Source organism: Ammospiza caudacuta, chromosome 9 (assembly GCF_027887145.1).
Source record: "Ammospiza caudacuta isolate bAmmCau1 chromosome 9, bAmmCau1.pri, whole genome shotgun sequence".
NCBI classification, from domain to species: Eukaryota; Metazoa; Chordata; class Aves; order Passeriformes; family Passerellidae; genus Ammospiza; species Ammospiza caudacuta.
Window position 1 is genome coordinate 15216251 of NC_080601.1, and position 16255 is coordinate 15232505.

General features: G+C 41.7%; 1 protein-coding gene across 1 annotated transcript in view; it reads right to left on the reverse strand.

Annotated features, from left to right (window-relative positions):
* The window catches only part of ZMIZ1 (zinc finger MIZ-type containing 1), a 337399-nt gene that overhangs the window by 9302 nt on the left and 311842 nt on the right, over positions 1 to 16255 (reverse strand). The window contains exons 14-21 of the mRNA XM_058810416.1: positions 15186 to 15372; positions 11774 to 11984; positions 10461 to 10566; positions 9767 to 9927; positions 9416 to 9483; positions 7987 to 8055; positions 7219 to 7466; positions 4292 to 4455 (exon numbers count right to left, since the gene is read on the reverse strand). Coding sequence (XP_058666399.1) covers positions 4292 to 4455; positions 7219 to 7466; positions 7987 to 8055; positions 9416 to 9483; positions 9767 to 9927; positions 10461 to 10566; positions 11774 to 11984; positions 15186 to 15372 — 1214 coding nt within the window. The remainder of the gene's footprint in view (positions 1 to 4291; positions 4456 to 7218; positions 7467 to 7986; positions 8056 to 9415; positions 9484 to 9766; positions 9928 to 10460; positions 10567 to 11773; positions 11985 to 15185; positions 15373 to 16255) is intronic.

A 16255-nucleotide genomic window follows, 5' to 3' on the forward strand; every position in this document is an offset into this window, starting at 1 on the left:
ACAGAGAAGCAATAAAAATGCCCAAGTCCAATTCTTCCTTCTGCTGCATGTCACATTTAATGCTAGTGGAATCTCTGGGGCTTGACCTTGGTGCCATGAGAAAGAAGTGTCTGAATGCTTCAGAATCAGGTATCTCATGTTAATTGGGCATATGGAGAAACAAAAAATGTAAACATTTTTTGAGGAATGCTACGTATTGGACAAAGTGAAGCTGAAATAAAGGAACAAATACATACAACAACAGCATGAAATTCATCCAGCCAAGCCAACAGAAACCAGCAAAATGCTATGTCAGTATTCACCCTTTCCTATCACATAAACTGCAAAGTTATCTCAACTTCAGCCTTCAGCTTCAGAAAGCAAAAGGGAGGTTATTAGAAAACTTAATTAAATATTCCCATAAAAAATTAGAGAAACAAATATTAAAAAAAATACTTTTCACCACTCTTAGGAAAACTGGAACTTGAATACTGATCCACTGGGACAGTCACACTCAGCTGCATGGAGGTACTTTTCAATACTTTGGTATTACAAAGGTTCGTGGAAATGATTCTACTTCCATGGTATTGGGCTTTCTGTCCCATATGAGAGTTGTACAAATAAGCAGGCCAGAAATACTACATTGTGTTTATACATGCAAGGATTTAAATATATATTTAGCTGATAACACAGTCACTTGGGTCCTTGGACAATGGGTGTATAGGGACTAATTGTTTATTGTAAGACTGAGGGCAATCATAGTCTTTGAAGAGCCATTGCAGATTCCAAATCCATCCAACTTAGGCCACTACTCCACCAGCCCCTCAGAGAAAGCAAAATGCTCAGGATGGGAACATTTTCTATTTGCATTCAGCTAACTGATTATAATTTTGCTATGGTGCAAACACATTGTAAACAGCACACTTTGGGTATGTTTAGCTTGCACCTGCAACTCCCATTATTTTATTCTGAAAGCACTGACCCTCACTATGAATGCAGAGCCTAACAAAGTTGCCTTTGCTTGCACAATAAGCAAGATTAATTCCAGAGCTGTTTTTAGCAGCAGAAGCTTTGAGTAGACAACTACATCTTCAGCTTAACAGCACAGAGCAGCACAGCTCTACAGCCCAACAGTGACCTCTAGGAGTGCTGAGATGTACAGCTGTGGAGCAACAGGGCCTGCCACTGCACAGCAATATTCTTTCTGTCTCTGAAGAAAATTATTAGTGGAGAAAATATCACCAGGTTAAGTCAATGGTTTATATCTCTCTCCATGACCAGGGGCACAGTTTTACCAACTCTTCTGCTGTGTTAGCTACCAAAACTGTTAAAAGACGCCATCCTGCCTACCCTGCTGATGTTCTTGGCCACTTTTCCCATCCACCTGTTTGCCATGTCTGCAAGGTGAAACCTTGTAGACACGCACTGAATTTCCCCACCCTGCCCCTGAATTAGTTTCCAGTCACATCAGTACCTGGGTCCAGATCACTTCATAGCTGCGGTAACACTTTTGCTGAGAGGGAGGAAAAGTGAAAATAGAAACAAGGGCAATGACTTTTTACAGTAGCACCAGCTCATATCACCTCCATGAGTGTATGAACCTATGGTGTCATCATCCATTGCGCAGTCCCTCCTTACACTGTTTGTAAGAAACACTAAACTAGAGCTAACTGAATTCCCTGTTGTCTAAAATGTGGTTACAATTTCTGAAAACAAACAGGAGCTGCCATGATTGTGGCAGCTGTTCTGCAGCAATCTTGCACTGCTGCAATGTGGTATCTGTTCCACAGCTCTCACAACACTCTGTGCTGGGGAAGAGGTATTCTGGTCATGTTTCAGATCCTGTTTTTTTTTTTCTTCTATAGGAGTGGAACAGCAGTGTTAAGGGAAGGAAATTTGACTGATCCATCCCTGGTTACCCAGCCCTAAATACACTGGGCAAATATCTGCATTTCCTGGAGTGACCTACACAGTATGTCTGGAGGGATCAACTTTCTCTGCCTACCAACTGTGTAAGGGCCACCACATAAATCTTCAAACTAGGACTGCTAGGAACTTCCTCAGCAGCACTCAGCTCCAGTAAGAGAGACCTCAGGTCTAAAAGGACAGAACATCCAATCCCAACTCACCTTATAAATGGCCAAAGTGAATAGTACGTGCAAACTACAAAAAGCTGCTGTGTAAAAGGAAAGACAAAGCCAGAGAACAGCACAGGCGATACCTTAAAACCTTGGTTCAATCACACCATTTGTTTATAGTTGTTTTTGTATGAAGTGTTTCTTTAAAGACATGCAACTACACAATTTAGGCATGTGTTAAAGGCATGTAATTTCTCTAAAAGCAGTCATTTTAAAAGATGTCTTTTCTTGAGTGTCTGCTACAGACAAACAGTTCATTTTGAGAGAAAAGAACAGAGGATAAGAAAGAAAGAGAAAAGCAGAGATTTTATAACACTGAAAAGGCCGTGCAGGAGCACTAAGAGTCCTCAAATGTGTACTGAAAACTGCACAGCCACGTTGACAAGGTTAATCTAATTCTCCTCTGCTAAAAGACCTGAAAACTGATTCTCATTACAGAAAACCAGCCACTGACATAATGTAGGAATCTGCTTTAGCACTGCTTGCTATTCCCAAATGATATTGCTTGAGTAGCATGATAGATGAGGGAGAAGTGAGGCAAAGGTTTACTTTAATTGCCAGCTATCATAAGCAAGTATTAAATTTGCTACAGATTGGCCCACAGAACTGGAAGTCCATTAACATTTGCCTAGATACACCCCCACAGCTCTGGAACATGCATAGCCTTGAGGAACTTTCACCTCTGCTATATGTAAACAGTGCCGTTTTCAGAAAGCTACAAATTCTTCACTTTTATATTCAACTACTTCATATCCTACCACTTCAAAAATTTCACCAGGGCAACAACTACAGCAAAGGTATGCCTGATGAAGTCAGGAGGCAGGTGCCAGATAATGGGAAGCAAAGAATAGTTCCTTGTGACTTTGATTTGAGGGAAAGCAGCTGTGAGTAGTTCAGGCTGGTTCACCCATTTCCTCTCACTACTGTATTCTGATACTGTGTGGGTTGATTCTTGTGCAGAGAATTCTGACCATTCTGTGCTGTGTATGCAGAATTTGCCAATGCAAAACTACAGCATGTTTGTCCTCATGTATCAGCCTGTAAAGTGGTAAAGTCATTACAGTTTCTGGACTCTTCCTCTGCAGACATCTTGGTACCTGGACTCTCTCCAAACTATACGAAGAATTCTTTCTCCACTCTCTTCTATTTCTCACCATCCTCCTTGGAAAACCCACTGCCAGCTAGAGGAGACATTGACTGAGTAGGCTTTTGCTGAGCATCTGCTACCACATTTCCTCATTACATTCTGAAATTGTACTTTCTAGGATTCACTAAAGACACGGCACATATGACTTGTCAAGTTAAACATCCTTCCTGTGCAGTAACAGTGCACTTTAAACCCCCTGCTCTGCAACTTAAATGAACATAAAAGGATGTATACACACCCCACACACAGAGTTAAAATAGATGACTAACCATGCCTAAGAGCTAAATGCTGCTGGTAGCTTTTCTATCACCTAGTTGCTGCAGTACTGCATTTTCTGGAGATATATAAATTTCTGGAGAAATATAGAAAGTACAGAAAACTCAGTGCTCTGAGCAAGCTGCTTTTCCAATACACAGTTCTGCCTCACCATCTGAGACCTGAGGAACCTCTACTTTTCAGTCTCCAACATTGATATTTTCAGACCAGTGGCAGTGTCTCTCCTTGAAATCTGCAAGCTTGTCCTATTACCAAAAGTTTAAAAGTGCCTTTCATGCTACTTGAGTAGAATTCCCCCACAAAACGCTTTGATGCAAATTTTGCCCTCAGAGAAAAAGCCAGGGAAGATATTGTCCCTGCTCTGAAGTCATCCAATATCTTGCTTTAACAAGCTGTCTCTTGGAGATGGATATTCACAGTCCTGCTGGCCTAGAGAATGAAGTACATTTTTTTTCATGTGTCAGAGCAAAGCGCAATGATTAATACAAGCACACTGAGCCAGGTTCTTTCTTTCAGATAAACAAGCTTAAATGACAAGTCAAAAAGTGCAGAAATGCTTCTCCAAAAACTCAAAATGGCCAGAAACTAAAAATTGGCATTTCTGGCATTTCTCAAGACTACTCTATTTCACGAACTTCCCAAGTGAGGAACCTACAGAAAGTAAAAGCAGTTCCTAAGGTGAGTCCATCGGCTGGATGAGAGCTCCTTACCCCCACCAAGGAGAACCTGTGTGCCCAGCACCATTACTTACAGATTCCTGCATGGGGTGACTGAGAGGTTTGTCCAGAGCTGCCATGCTGCTCGGCATGTCTGGGGGATGTGACAGCTGTGGCCCATGCATGAAGTCATTCATAGATGTGCCACCAGGATTCCCATGTGGGAAGTCAAAATTGCCATGACCTTGGTAACTGTTGCCTGAAAGAGAAACAGATGTGATTTGTTTCCAAGGTTGATCTCTGAGTATCTTGCAGGAGCTGTGTGATGTGTGCCCTCCCTGCACAGCACAAGGAGCTGTGACACTGAGCTTGACAAAGCTGTGTCCCCAGTGGTGAGCAAGTGGGGACAGGGCACTTGGCTTCCAAACACTGGCTGCTGCAATAATTCATTTATGAGTTGGAACTAATTGAAAACTGCTGACATTTTGAAAAACTATTGCCAAGTCACCACATAAACTTAACCATGCTGAGAAGTAAACAGGATATTAAATTCTATGGGATATTTGTATCTGGAAGCATCTCAGTGTAACTGAGACTGACTGCCCAAGTCCAGGATTATTTATAGGACACCTGTGTTATTTATGGCTGTGCTTCTAAACACTCAGTAAGACTGTAGCATTGCTTCAGCTTCTGATGAAAATAATTGACAGAAGTGAATCTGAAAGATGCCACAATACCAGTTCATAGCACAGTCTCTATCCCTTCATAAAAGGCATAGGTGTTCTCATCTAATTGGGGCTCCCACAAAACTTACAAAATTCACTTGACTGACTGGATTTACACACACATCTTGAAACAGGCCTGGAGTCCCCTGCTGCTCTGCAGGACAAGTACTGTATGACCACTGTCCATAGGGATCCAGCCCACCTCAGCCCAGGGATCTCCTGAATTCTAAAGCAAGCAGGTATCCCGATACAGGGATTTTACTCTTCATATTTTTTGTCAAGATTCCTCTCTTAACACTTCTAACTCAGATATCAACCCTAGTGGCTTATTTGCTATGAAAAAGTGAACTAAAACTATTCACCTATTGTATGAAGAAGCAACTGAAGTGGATGATACTGAGCTCTGAAATAACAGAACAGCTTTGGAGCTTGCACAGAGAGCCTGCAGTTTGTCAGTAGAAGTACCACAGTTTTAAATATTCAACTCAAGAAGGGAATTTGACAAACTGAAGTAGTTGCATCATTTGCTCTTTAGCACAGCTTCACAAGCAGAAGTTTAATCTTGGAGGAATAGTAGTCATTAGCCATGTAAGAGTACTTCTCAAAGACGTCAGGACTTTGATCTATCATGTAAATACTGCAGAGCCTTACTAATTCTCATTTTGTTAATCTGCAAACTGGATGAGTCTCACAGAACATAGCTGGTGTTGCCTTGCATCAGGAATAATTAATTAAAAGGCAGCTGGAATGTGGTCTTGTAGTACTGAATATTTGTTATGTTTGCAAATTAAACCTCAGTATGCTTCCTGTCAAACCCAAATAAACAAACATAAACCACAGTACTAATACTACTACTACTACATTGCTCTGAAGAACTGTTAATCAGACAGGACATTATGTAATTGCAATCACTAAGTTTCTGTGCACGTATTGATGGAGAATAAAGATACAAGGCGCTGTGCCCAGGGGTTACAGCCACGCAGCAGCAAGCCCCTCTCTGCAGCAAGGGCAGAGCCACGTGCTGAGGGAGAGACCTGTGAGACATTTGGGATAATCTGGCACACTGTGCTGACATCCCTACTGCAGGGCAAACAGGTGGGTTCACCTGCCAGAGGGCACTCAGGGCTCCAAGGAGCAGTCACTGTCTCTGCTACAGGACCCATAGGGGAAGGCAGCAAACTAACAGTGTAGGCAGCAATGCTCACAGCAAGCCTAAACCCCACATGTGACGTGGCTATCCTGTCTGCTCCTGAGTATGAGCTGGAAATATGGTGAGGAATAGACAGCTCTGTTCTCAGGCTCTGACTGCACTTCACTCCTACTAAATGGGGGAAAAATATGTGATTCAGTGCTCTTGGCTTTGTTATAGTAATCATTCATCTGTTTGAAAACCTTGTAAGTTTTATCATCTGTCATCAGTTTTGCAGTCACTGGAGCAAATTAACCGTATTTTGCACGCAATCTATATTTTTCTTCAACGCCTGCAAAAAGCACATGTATCACCTTGTAATCAATTTGGGGATTCTGATAGTGTGAACAGTTGGTCTTTTCCCAGAGCTGAACTGACTCATATAATGTTACTTGCAAAATAAACAGTCTCTGGTTTCATGTTTTCAGAATTGTCACTATAATTGAGTTATTCACAACATACCAGTAATGTGAAAACCTATCTCCATTGCCTGCATTCAGTTCCCTGTTCCTCAATCTGGTAGCACATGGGCCGAGGAGCTCAAAAGTAATTTTCTAATGCAAAGGTGTTTGCAAAGCAGCTAAAAGCTCTTTACAAGTTGTCCCTTTTCTGGTGGTCTATGGAATGTCATTCACCTGGCCACAAGTTAACCTAGTGGCCCACATAGCAGGGTTAATGGGTCAGGTTTTATGCTTATGTAGTACCAGATGTTTTCACTTGAGAGTGGAACAGAAGGAAAATGCACAGAAAAAAATTGCAGAAATATGTCTATTATGGTAGGCCATGAATATAGAAGGTAATATAGAATGTTTCTTGCTTCAGGGAGGGCTGCATGACTATGAATATGACAAGCACAAATACTTAAAATATTAAGTAAAATAATTAATACTATAATATATAACTAAAATATAATACTAAAATATACACTCCATTGAACAGATGAACCTTAACTGAAAAGACCTACTCAGAATTTCAGAATTGCAGCCATATCATTTACTGTCCTCCTGTATCACTCTGAGAGGATGAACTGACACACCTGAATCACAAGGCTGACTGAACCACTGAGGGCCAGAGTGAGCAGCTGGGTGCACAAAGCCATAGCACTAACCTTGGTTACCGTATTCAGTGGAGTTGTTGCCTCCTGGAGGAGGGGGTAGGGATGGGTAAGGTGACGGACCAGGACCCAAAGCTGCAATCATCTCCATCACATTTGGCATGATCATCTGGCTTGGACTCATTGTCTTAAATCTTTTTGAGGGAATGCCATCTGGGTCATCTTTGATGTGAATATCTGACTTTATAGGGACCGGCCTCCAACTGCAAGTTGGATCGATGGTAACTTCTTCAAACTCGGAGCTGTAAAACAATGTGAAAATTTAGCATTTAGTTGAATATTTTAAAATCAATTCTGCTGAAGTTTCCATAAGAATCTGCATGGTAACCAATGTTCTGGAAAGCTCTGGTGTAATACAACATTAAGATCTCTTACTCCTCAAGAGTGTGCTGAAAGCAAATTTAAAAAAAGGCAACCATGAGAACACATTTCTGTGTTTATCCACACAATGAAATCCAAACATATCAATGTGGTTTGTCACCTCTGAATCAGAGGGACTGCTTGTAAATACAAGAAAGCATTTAATCCTCCATTTTGGCTCTTCCCTCTGCTTCACTGGTGAGGCTGCCATTAAGAAATAACCCAAACAACATCTACAAAGAAGATGGAAACTGATTCACTCTGTCACCTGCTCCCCCAAGACACCATGCAATGGAATATTCAAGTTCAGTCACCAAGATCTATTTTGGTGTGACTATCTCAGTACTCATTACCATAACTCCTAGTTGCTTAGTCTTGGATATCAGCAGGGAGATCACTTACTTTTGTATGGCGTTCAGAATACCCCACATATACTGGTCAACCTCCAAGCCCTCCAAGAGAGCCGTTTTACTAAAAAGTAAAAAAAAAAACAAAACCAAACTTCATGTTAGAATATTGCAAGGGAAAGAATGATTTGGGGAAACAGTTTTAGTTCTACATCTACATTACCAGGATATTTACACCAAATAGATAAGGATACATCTACTTGTGTGTGTCCACAAGCTGTTCACATTCTTTAAGTAATTTTTGTTAGTGAAATACAATGCAAATTTGAAGTATTTCCAAACATAGCAGATCTCTCCTGTGAACATCAGTTAGCACTATTTTTTTATTAGATCTTTCTCTTTTTTTGAGGTCCACAGTACTACTGCAAAGCAACTAAGTGTTACAGCTACTCTACTTAATGGGTAGCACAGATGGGGACAGAACAGAACAAAACAAAACTGGAAATGACTTAGCTATGTAGACCAATCTGAATGCAGGTGCTCATGCTCAGGGACACAGGACAAAAATTTAGCCTAGATGCATGGATACATGAATTAAGAAGGCAAGATAACCAACTCTCATGATATTTTTAGCCAAATGTAGCAGACAGATGAGATTTGAGCAGTTTGGAGAAAGCACTTGTGTGTTAGGGCACAGATCAGCCGTGGACAGTAATGGAAACAAGCTCATCTCCAGCCTGCCATGTCCTCAGAGCAGCCAGAGTGGGCAATTCCCACTGCTGTTTGTACCTAACACTGGCTGGCAGAGCAAGGACCCAACTGGAGATTGTGCAGGGCCAGGGCCAGCTGTTACAGCCACAGCTGCTGGAGCTGAAGAGCCCTGGCTCCTCAGCTGAGGCTGGAGCCCACTCCCAACCTGTGCAGGGAGCACAGGAGGTGACAGACACTGAACTGGCTTGCAGATATTCTGCTGGGTTTTCTGCCCAGTTAAACAAGGATGGACAATCTGTAACCACTTACAAGTTTTTCTTCCATTTTTTCTGCAGTACACTAACTCATTGGTCAAAATATTAGCTTGAAATTATACCAAGGTATCCATCCCTCTTTTTCTCTAAGCAACAACTCCAGCTTTTGCTCCTTGGAAATTTTTTACTTTTTTTAAAAAAATCAGCCTTATTCTGGATTGTAGATATCTACCTTATCAATGTAACTATCTGATCCTCTTTTGAACCCTACACAACCCATTGATGATCTGTAATGAAATCTGGTGAGAAAATATATTGTTATATGTTTTTTAAATTTCTAATAATCCAGGGTGGTAAAATATTGCAGGAATTCTCATTGGATTTCATGCTATTTAAGTAAATGTGATCTATAACCTTATTTCCTAGAACTTCCTTCTTCTCTCCTTTAAGATCTTAAATATGATCTGAATTTGGTCAAAGTGTGTACAACTGCATTTTATGTAGTATGGATGCACTTACTTGCATACTGGACACCGCCAAGTTCCTCTTTCACAGTTCAGTTGCAAGTAAGATTCCAGATCAAAGCACTAGGTATCAGAAAAAAACAAAAAAGGAAAAAAACAAACCAGACAAAACAAAAGGAAAATACTGTATTAAATGAAGCAGTTAGACAAAAGTAAAACTGACATGAAAAAAGCCTCCTAGCACTGAGAACTAAAACAAACAGCTTACTTTTCTCCTTTACATTAAGCATCATACAGTTACCTACTGAGGCTTACAGACACAAATGCCATGTTTAGCTGCTCCCACACTGAAGGTACTGCACCACCTCGTGACTGAGGGACCCTGCCAGGCACTGCCCCCACTCACCTGTACGTGCTTGCAGTCGTGACCCCTGGCCGGGAGCTGGATCCGCCGGAATGTGATCGGACACTTGAGAGACACTTTGATAGCAGTCTGCTCCACCCCATCCTCCCCATTTAGTGTTGCATTGCCAGAGGAAGCTGCTACACTGCTGAAGTTCCTCTTGACTGTTTAGGAAGAAGGTGAAAAAGCACAAGTGTATTGTAAGTTCTAACACAGAAATCTGAAATTTCTTCAACATTTAAGAAATTACTTCAACATCTAAGGGACAACTGAATGAACAACAGGCCCACAGAGGTGTCTTCTGAGTAATTTAGAACATTCTCCTGAACACAAAAACTATCATACATGCATATCAGCTATATTGTTAATCAAATTAAGTGTCATACAAGTACTGAAAGCAGCCCTAGATAAATAAAGAATTAATCTTTCTTTATTGGTGAGTCAAAGACAAATATAGGGGAAAAGCCAGAGAGATTCTTCTGGAATAGGACAGTCCTCTTTAGGAACTAAGCTTGTGTCCTTGAAACTTTGTTACCCCCACCCAAATAACCACTCATCTATCCACATCATGTTCTGCAAATTCCTTAAGTACAGCTTAATGTTAACAGCAAACAAGTAAATCTGGTGTAGAGATAGCGTATCACAACTGAACATAGACATTCTGGGAAATCATCACCCCCACAGAAGGCAAACTCACTCTTGGTGATACAATGCTCTGCGGGGAGGAGGCGTTTCTTTAGTAGACCTTGGAGTACGGAGCGGACCGACGGCCGGTGCACCAACTGCAACACGAACAAGTGCGACTGCAAGGAAACACCTTTTGTTAGGAAGGGAACCCAGCACACAGGTTAAATGTTTGGGAGTGTTTAATGCACTCCCAAACTGAGCTGCACTCTTCCCTTGGACACTTGGTTTCTGTGAGAGCCTGAGGCTTAAACATAAAAGCTGGTTCTGCTCTGCTGGGCACACACGCTCCCTTATGGATATTCTGCATACTGTGAAGTTACTCCACGCTTAATGTAAAGAAGGGCTTTAAAAAAGCAAGGATTTTCTGCATTTTCTCCCTCCTTAATATTCAGTATACGTTCAGCTGACATATTAATCTCTGACTTCGGGGTTTATTTTTAAAACCCTGGACTGTCTGACACAGCCTAGCCTACCTGCCTGCCCTCAGACTACGCTGGAAGTTGTGAAAACAATTTGCAACTGATGTGCCTGGAATCAGCTGAATCTTTTTACCAACACAGAGCTCGTTGTGGATTCACAGGATGATGCCTCCTGCTCTTTGCCACCAGATAAATGACATTATGCAGGGAAACATCCACGTGAAGTAAAGAAAAATGGGTGGATGGCTTCTTGTCAAAGTGCCTCACACCATGACCTTGTGAAAGCTAGCAGCTTGCTTTATTGTCAGTGACAAGAGAACAGTCAGAAGCTCTGACTGGATTTGCAGAACAGTCTGCATTAAAAATACAGTACTCATCCCCAAGAGTAACTAACCCATGGAAAAGGAGAAAGGGGAAAGCTGAATGGTCTAGATTGCATCTTTGAATATGAGTTTTTCATCTGAAAAGGTACTGAAAATTCATCACCAGCACCAATGTTGATGTTTTCATGACAAACCAAAGACTGTATAGTTTAATACACTATGTAAATGAAATTAGTACCGTCAACAGTCTTCATTGCAATCATCTACTTCTACATCAACAGACTTCAGCTCCCTTGTTACACAGGCACACATGAGAAGATGAGAGATAAAACTCCCTCCCCTAGACCATGAACCTTGTCAGAGACATTGGAAGGACGCCACTACATTCTGCAACAATTAAGCAGCAAAAATTTCCATATTAGCACTCTGACTGTGTCAACATCATTAAGTAAAAACCTTACCAGAAAAAGGCATGGAAAAAAAATGAGAGTAAGGCTCTTTCAGCTAAGGCAACATTTGCAAACTGCTGTAAATAGCAGAGTCAGCATGAGCAGCTGCAGCCCTGAGCGGGGTGTACTTACACAACAGCACGCTGTGACTGTAATCTGAATGGTGTTTCTCCCTGGCTGGCAGACGTGCTTTAGGTGCAGAGGTTTATGAGATGTCTTGTTGTCACCACGCTCGATGGTAAGTGGGGTTGCATTAACGCTGACCTGGACTGAAGCTGGCCAGTTTGTGTTCATTTGTCTGTCTTCATGGTGATAGCACTTAAACTGCAATTCCAAGTCAGACCTGCACAACAACCAATAAATCTTCCTTTAACTTTGCTTTCACACTGCACAGAGCGGAGGTTTTTATGCTAGGAACATTTTTCTTGATCAATCAGATTATTTTTCTTGAATTATTGCCATTGAGAATATAACACACTTCCTTCATAAAAACCCTGAACAAAAGCAAGTCATGATGAATTAATGATGCAAGCATGACCCAAAGTTGTTCCTATTTAACAATTTTAAAGGACTTTTCAAGGAAACATCTCAAACCTCTTTGCAAAGCCAGACCATGGAGTGATCCTGCAGAAAGAAGGTCAACATCAGGTAGGTCCTTCCTGTCTTAGGAATTAAGAATGAGAAACCAATATGCTGCAATGGTTGTGCTGGAAGTCTGGATTCTTCACTACCTCAGAGCACTCAAAGAAACATTTGAATGAATGCATGTCAGAAAAAATACAAATACAGCTAATCCTGCCTTAGAACAAGTAAATTAACTAAGATAAAATGGCTCCTATATCTTACTCCCTACCAACATCAGTTTTCTGTGATTCTAAATTAACATGGCTGTGGACTAAATCTATCCAATTTGGACCTTCTTTCAGGGTATGAATTCCTCCCACCTTCCCTATGATAACTTCCACTCACTATTTAGCTCCTCAGAAATTAGTTATATAACACCTTCAAAAAATGAAAAGGCTGAGATGAAGTTAATTAAAAATTAAGTGGGTAGAGACTATGACTTTAGTTTCATAAATGTATGTTAACCTTGTGTTAGGAATGAGTAATTTCAAGAAGAAATTTAAGAGAACATAGGAAACTGAACTGAAATGTCAGAATTCTGCTGTTCTTGACAGCAAAAGACAGATCAAAGTTTATTGTGCTAACTTTAAATGTACATTCCTGAACAATGTATGTTGCCTGAAAGAATATATCTTTGTAAGATCCAAGAGGAGCAGCTCATTCAGGAGATTAACATCCTAAGTGCCATTTTCCTTACAAAGATTTCAATCTGACTCAACACTATCTTTTCTGGATTCCAAAACATCAAGATTTAGCAGTGGACACAAACATGTGGGTTTTTTAAAAAGCAAGTTATAGAATACAAATTACCTGAGCTTTCAACATAAGCCACCTGCATGAAGTTTTTTCAGGCTTTTTTTCATTATTTTATTAACCATTTTCTGAAAGCTCAGTGTGCAAGTTCCACTCAGTTTCTCACCTCAGGAGAGCACAGCACAGTGATCCTGGAGGGGAGCAAGCTTGGGTACCTCTGATATATGAGGCAAGCAGGAAGGTGAGCAGGCCTGCTGAGTGTCACAGGGTGACAGAGCTCAGGACAGCCCTGTGCCCTCAGCACACAGCATCTCCACCGTGGGACATGATTAACAGCACAGCAGTGTGAAGGCTGAACCAGCTTCAAGGAGACATTTTCCCTGCCTTCAACCTTTCTGTTTCTCGTAACCATGAGAGGTTCCCATGGGGAGAAACACACTTGCATTGCTATTCATTATGTGTGTGCACGTGAGAGGTTTTGCCGAATATTTTAACTAGCAGAAAAATATTGAGAATTGGCTCGGTTCCACCATTCTCTATAAAAACCAAAATCCATCCACACATGTGACTAATTCATTTTTCTGGCATCCATCCAGCCCTGAGCTTAATGTGAAATGACTTCATTACAGGACTATCCGTTCTCCCCACTATTAACAGGCTTTTCAAAACAGCAGACGTGAGCACAGTTTACCTATGAGTCTTCATTAAAATAAGTTTAAATAAAGGCTATGTGTTTGGTGAGGGAAGAAAGAAAGAACAGATATTAAGAAACAGCCTCATGCCTCAGTGCAGCACTATAAATCTACTGAATGAGCCAGCACAATCCCCAGTAGTGATTACTTATTAATAAGAACTGGCAAATAACTGCCAAAACTCCCCGTGCTGCGAGTACTCCACGATAATGAAATGCAAGTAAGCAATAACTGACCTCAAAGTTAGGTGCTAATTATTGGATGTGGTCTGCCTGCAATCTCCCTCCTTCCCAGCCCCCAGGCTCCCTCAGGGCACAGGGGCACTGTGGTAGCAAGGACTCCTGCATCCTGCATCAAGCTTCAACTTTAGAACCAGAGTCTGTCCTGGGCCAGGGAAGGGAGCGCATCTCTCTGCCCACCTCACACTCCCCACACCAGGAAAACACAAATCTCCAGTGGATTCCAGTGAATGGGATGAAGATCCTCATAGGAAAAAAAACCAAAACCTGAAGTTACACCTGTAAGCAACCTCCATGCAAGACTCCAAGCAACTAACCAGCCTCCACAAGGCACACAGAAAGGCTCAGACAATGCAGGGTTTATCCTAGCTCAGCAAGGAGAAACACAGAGACACTTTCTGAGAAAAACCAAACAAGGAGACAAAATTATTCTGTAGTATTTGAAAATATATAAATTTTTTAAAAGTTAAGGCTCTGATTGTCATTTGATCTAAGGCCCTTCGATGAACATGGTGCAATCAAAACATACCCAAGAATCACTTACACAGATCTACAATAAATACAGGAAAGTTCCACCAAGGAAAAATATTCCTCTGTGCTGGAAATAAGACTTCACTGCAAGGGAAAACCAGAAGCCTTTGTATAAGGAAACCTGTGCTGTCACATTTCTGAGCTGTGCTTACTTGTGGAGTCAGAGAACAGGGGAATTTAAGAAGTTAGTTTCTCAAGTTTGGAGGATTTAAGCACTTGTCTTTCCAAATGATTTTACCAAGCCTCTAAATCAGGTCCTTAGTCTTAGTGGGTTATTCTTCTTTATCAGATAACTCTGCACTATTTAATTTAGGCATAAACTCTAAGAGCCCCGCAGAGCTAACACTACAGAGATCACAAAGCACCTGGGCCACTTCAGATTCCCAGATGGAAGTTTGCAGTGGTGTGGGTCAGGGAAAACACCACTCCTGTTCCAGCCAGAGCAGGAATGATGCAATGGTTGCAGTGGTTTTTCAGACACTGCTAGGAGCTATCAGCAAGGACATGCAATACATGTTGTGAAGCATTTTAGAATGTGTTGTCTCTGGAAAATGACAGGCGCGAGTGCCTGCGAGCTGTAAGGACATTCTTCCTACCCAGGCTACAATTTTGAAGTGAAATTCCTGGCACACCTAAGCGCAGTGCCTGTGGGCTGGCACTGCTCCCTCAGGGATGCCTGAGCCCCCTCAGCAGGGCTGAGCTCACCTCCACATCAGAGTCTGGTGCACGGTGGGGCGCAGGTGAAAGACGTGGTTGCTGACTGCCAGGTTGTGCTCCAGCCGGAAGGGCTCCAGGACAACCCCGTCCCGCACGGGGAACGTCAGGCGCAGCTCGTCCGTGTGGTTGGCTGGGATCGGAGAGGGAGAGAAGGCGTGAACTTTCCCTTTAGCATCTGCAGTGCAACAATAACGTGTGTATTTATACAGAACAGGGACAAAGGCACAGTGATCTGTACTGGCTCTAACTTAGCAGGCTCACACACACACACAAAAATACAATCAGAAGTAACTCTGTCGTCTAACTGATACAAGTGACAAGGCTCAAACTGAGCCTCTCCTATTGTCACCCACTTCACATTAGGGCCATAGCATTCCAGCCACCAACAGAAAACAGGCATGGCAAGAATTCCTGGCTTTTATTACAGGATAGGCTTTGTGTCCAAGCTTACTCTGTTGGCAGAAGACTGAAACAAATCTCTTAATAATGTCAAACTGTGATAATGTTTGTTTTCCCTGCTTTGAACAGGGATCAACATTACCCAATTAGTTTCAACAGTTTCATCAGCTGAAACTATGTGATGACCAGACACTGGTATTCAATTACTATCTGAGCCCATAAGAGGAGATTTTGAGGTAACTTACAGCTGATCTATGAAGTCCAAATGGCTTTAAATCCTGTGTTCTTGCCCAAATAATACTGCAGCCCATCTTCTTCTACTTGATTTCTCAGCTATCCTGAACTCCAGAGCTGCAAAGTGCTAATGCAGCAGCAGTTATTTTATAGAAAACATAAGGTTCTCCCAGCTCCCTAGTAAATGATAGCTCCCATTGTTCATCAGTCACTTCAAAACCTCAAACATCTCATGCTAGTATCCAGTCAGAGAGATCTTGTTATTCCTGCCCTGTTCCCAGCCAAGTGTAGCGGTGACGTTGAGTGGCTTTGAAAGGAACACATATCAATTTCTGGCACAGTACTGAATATTCCTAAGAAGCCTGTATGGATCACAATAGAGACGCTGCTATAAATATTCACGTTTTATCCTACTCTGCAGTGTT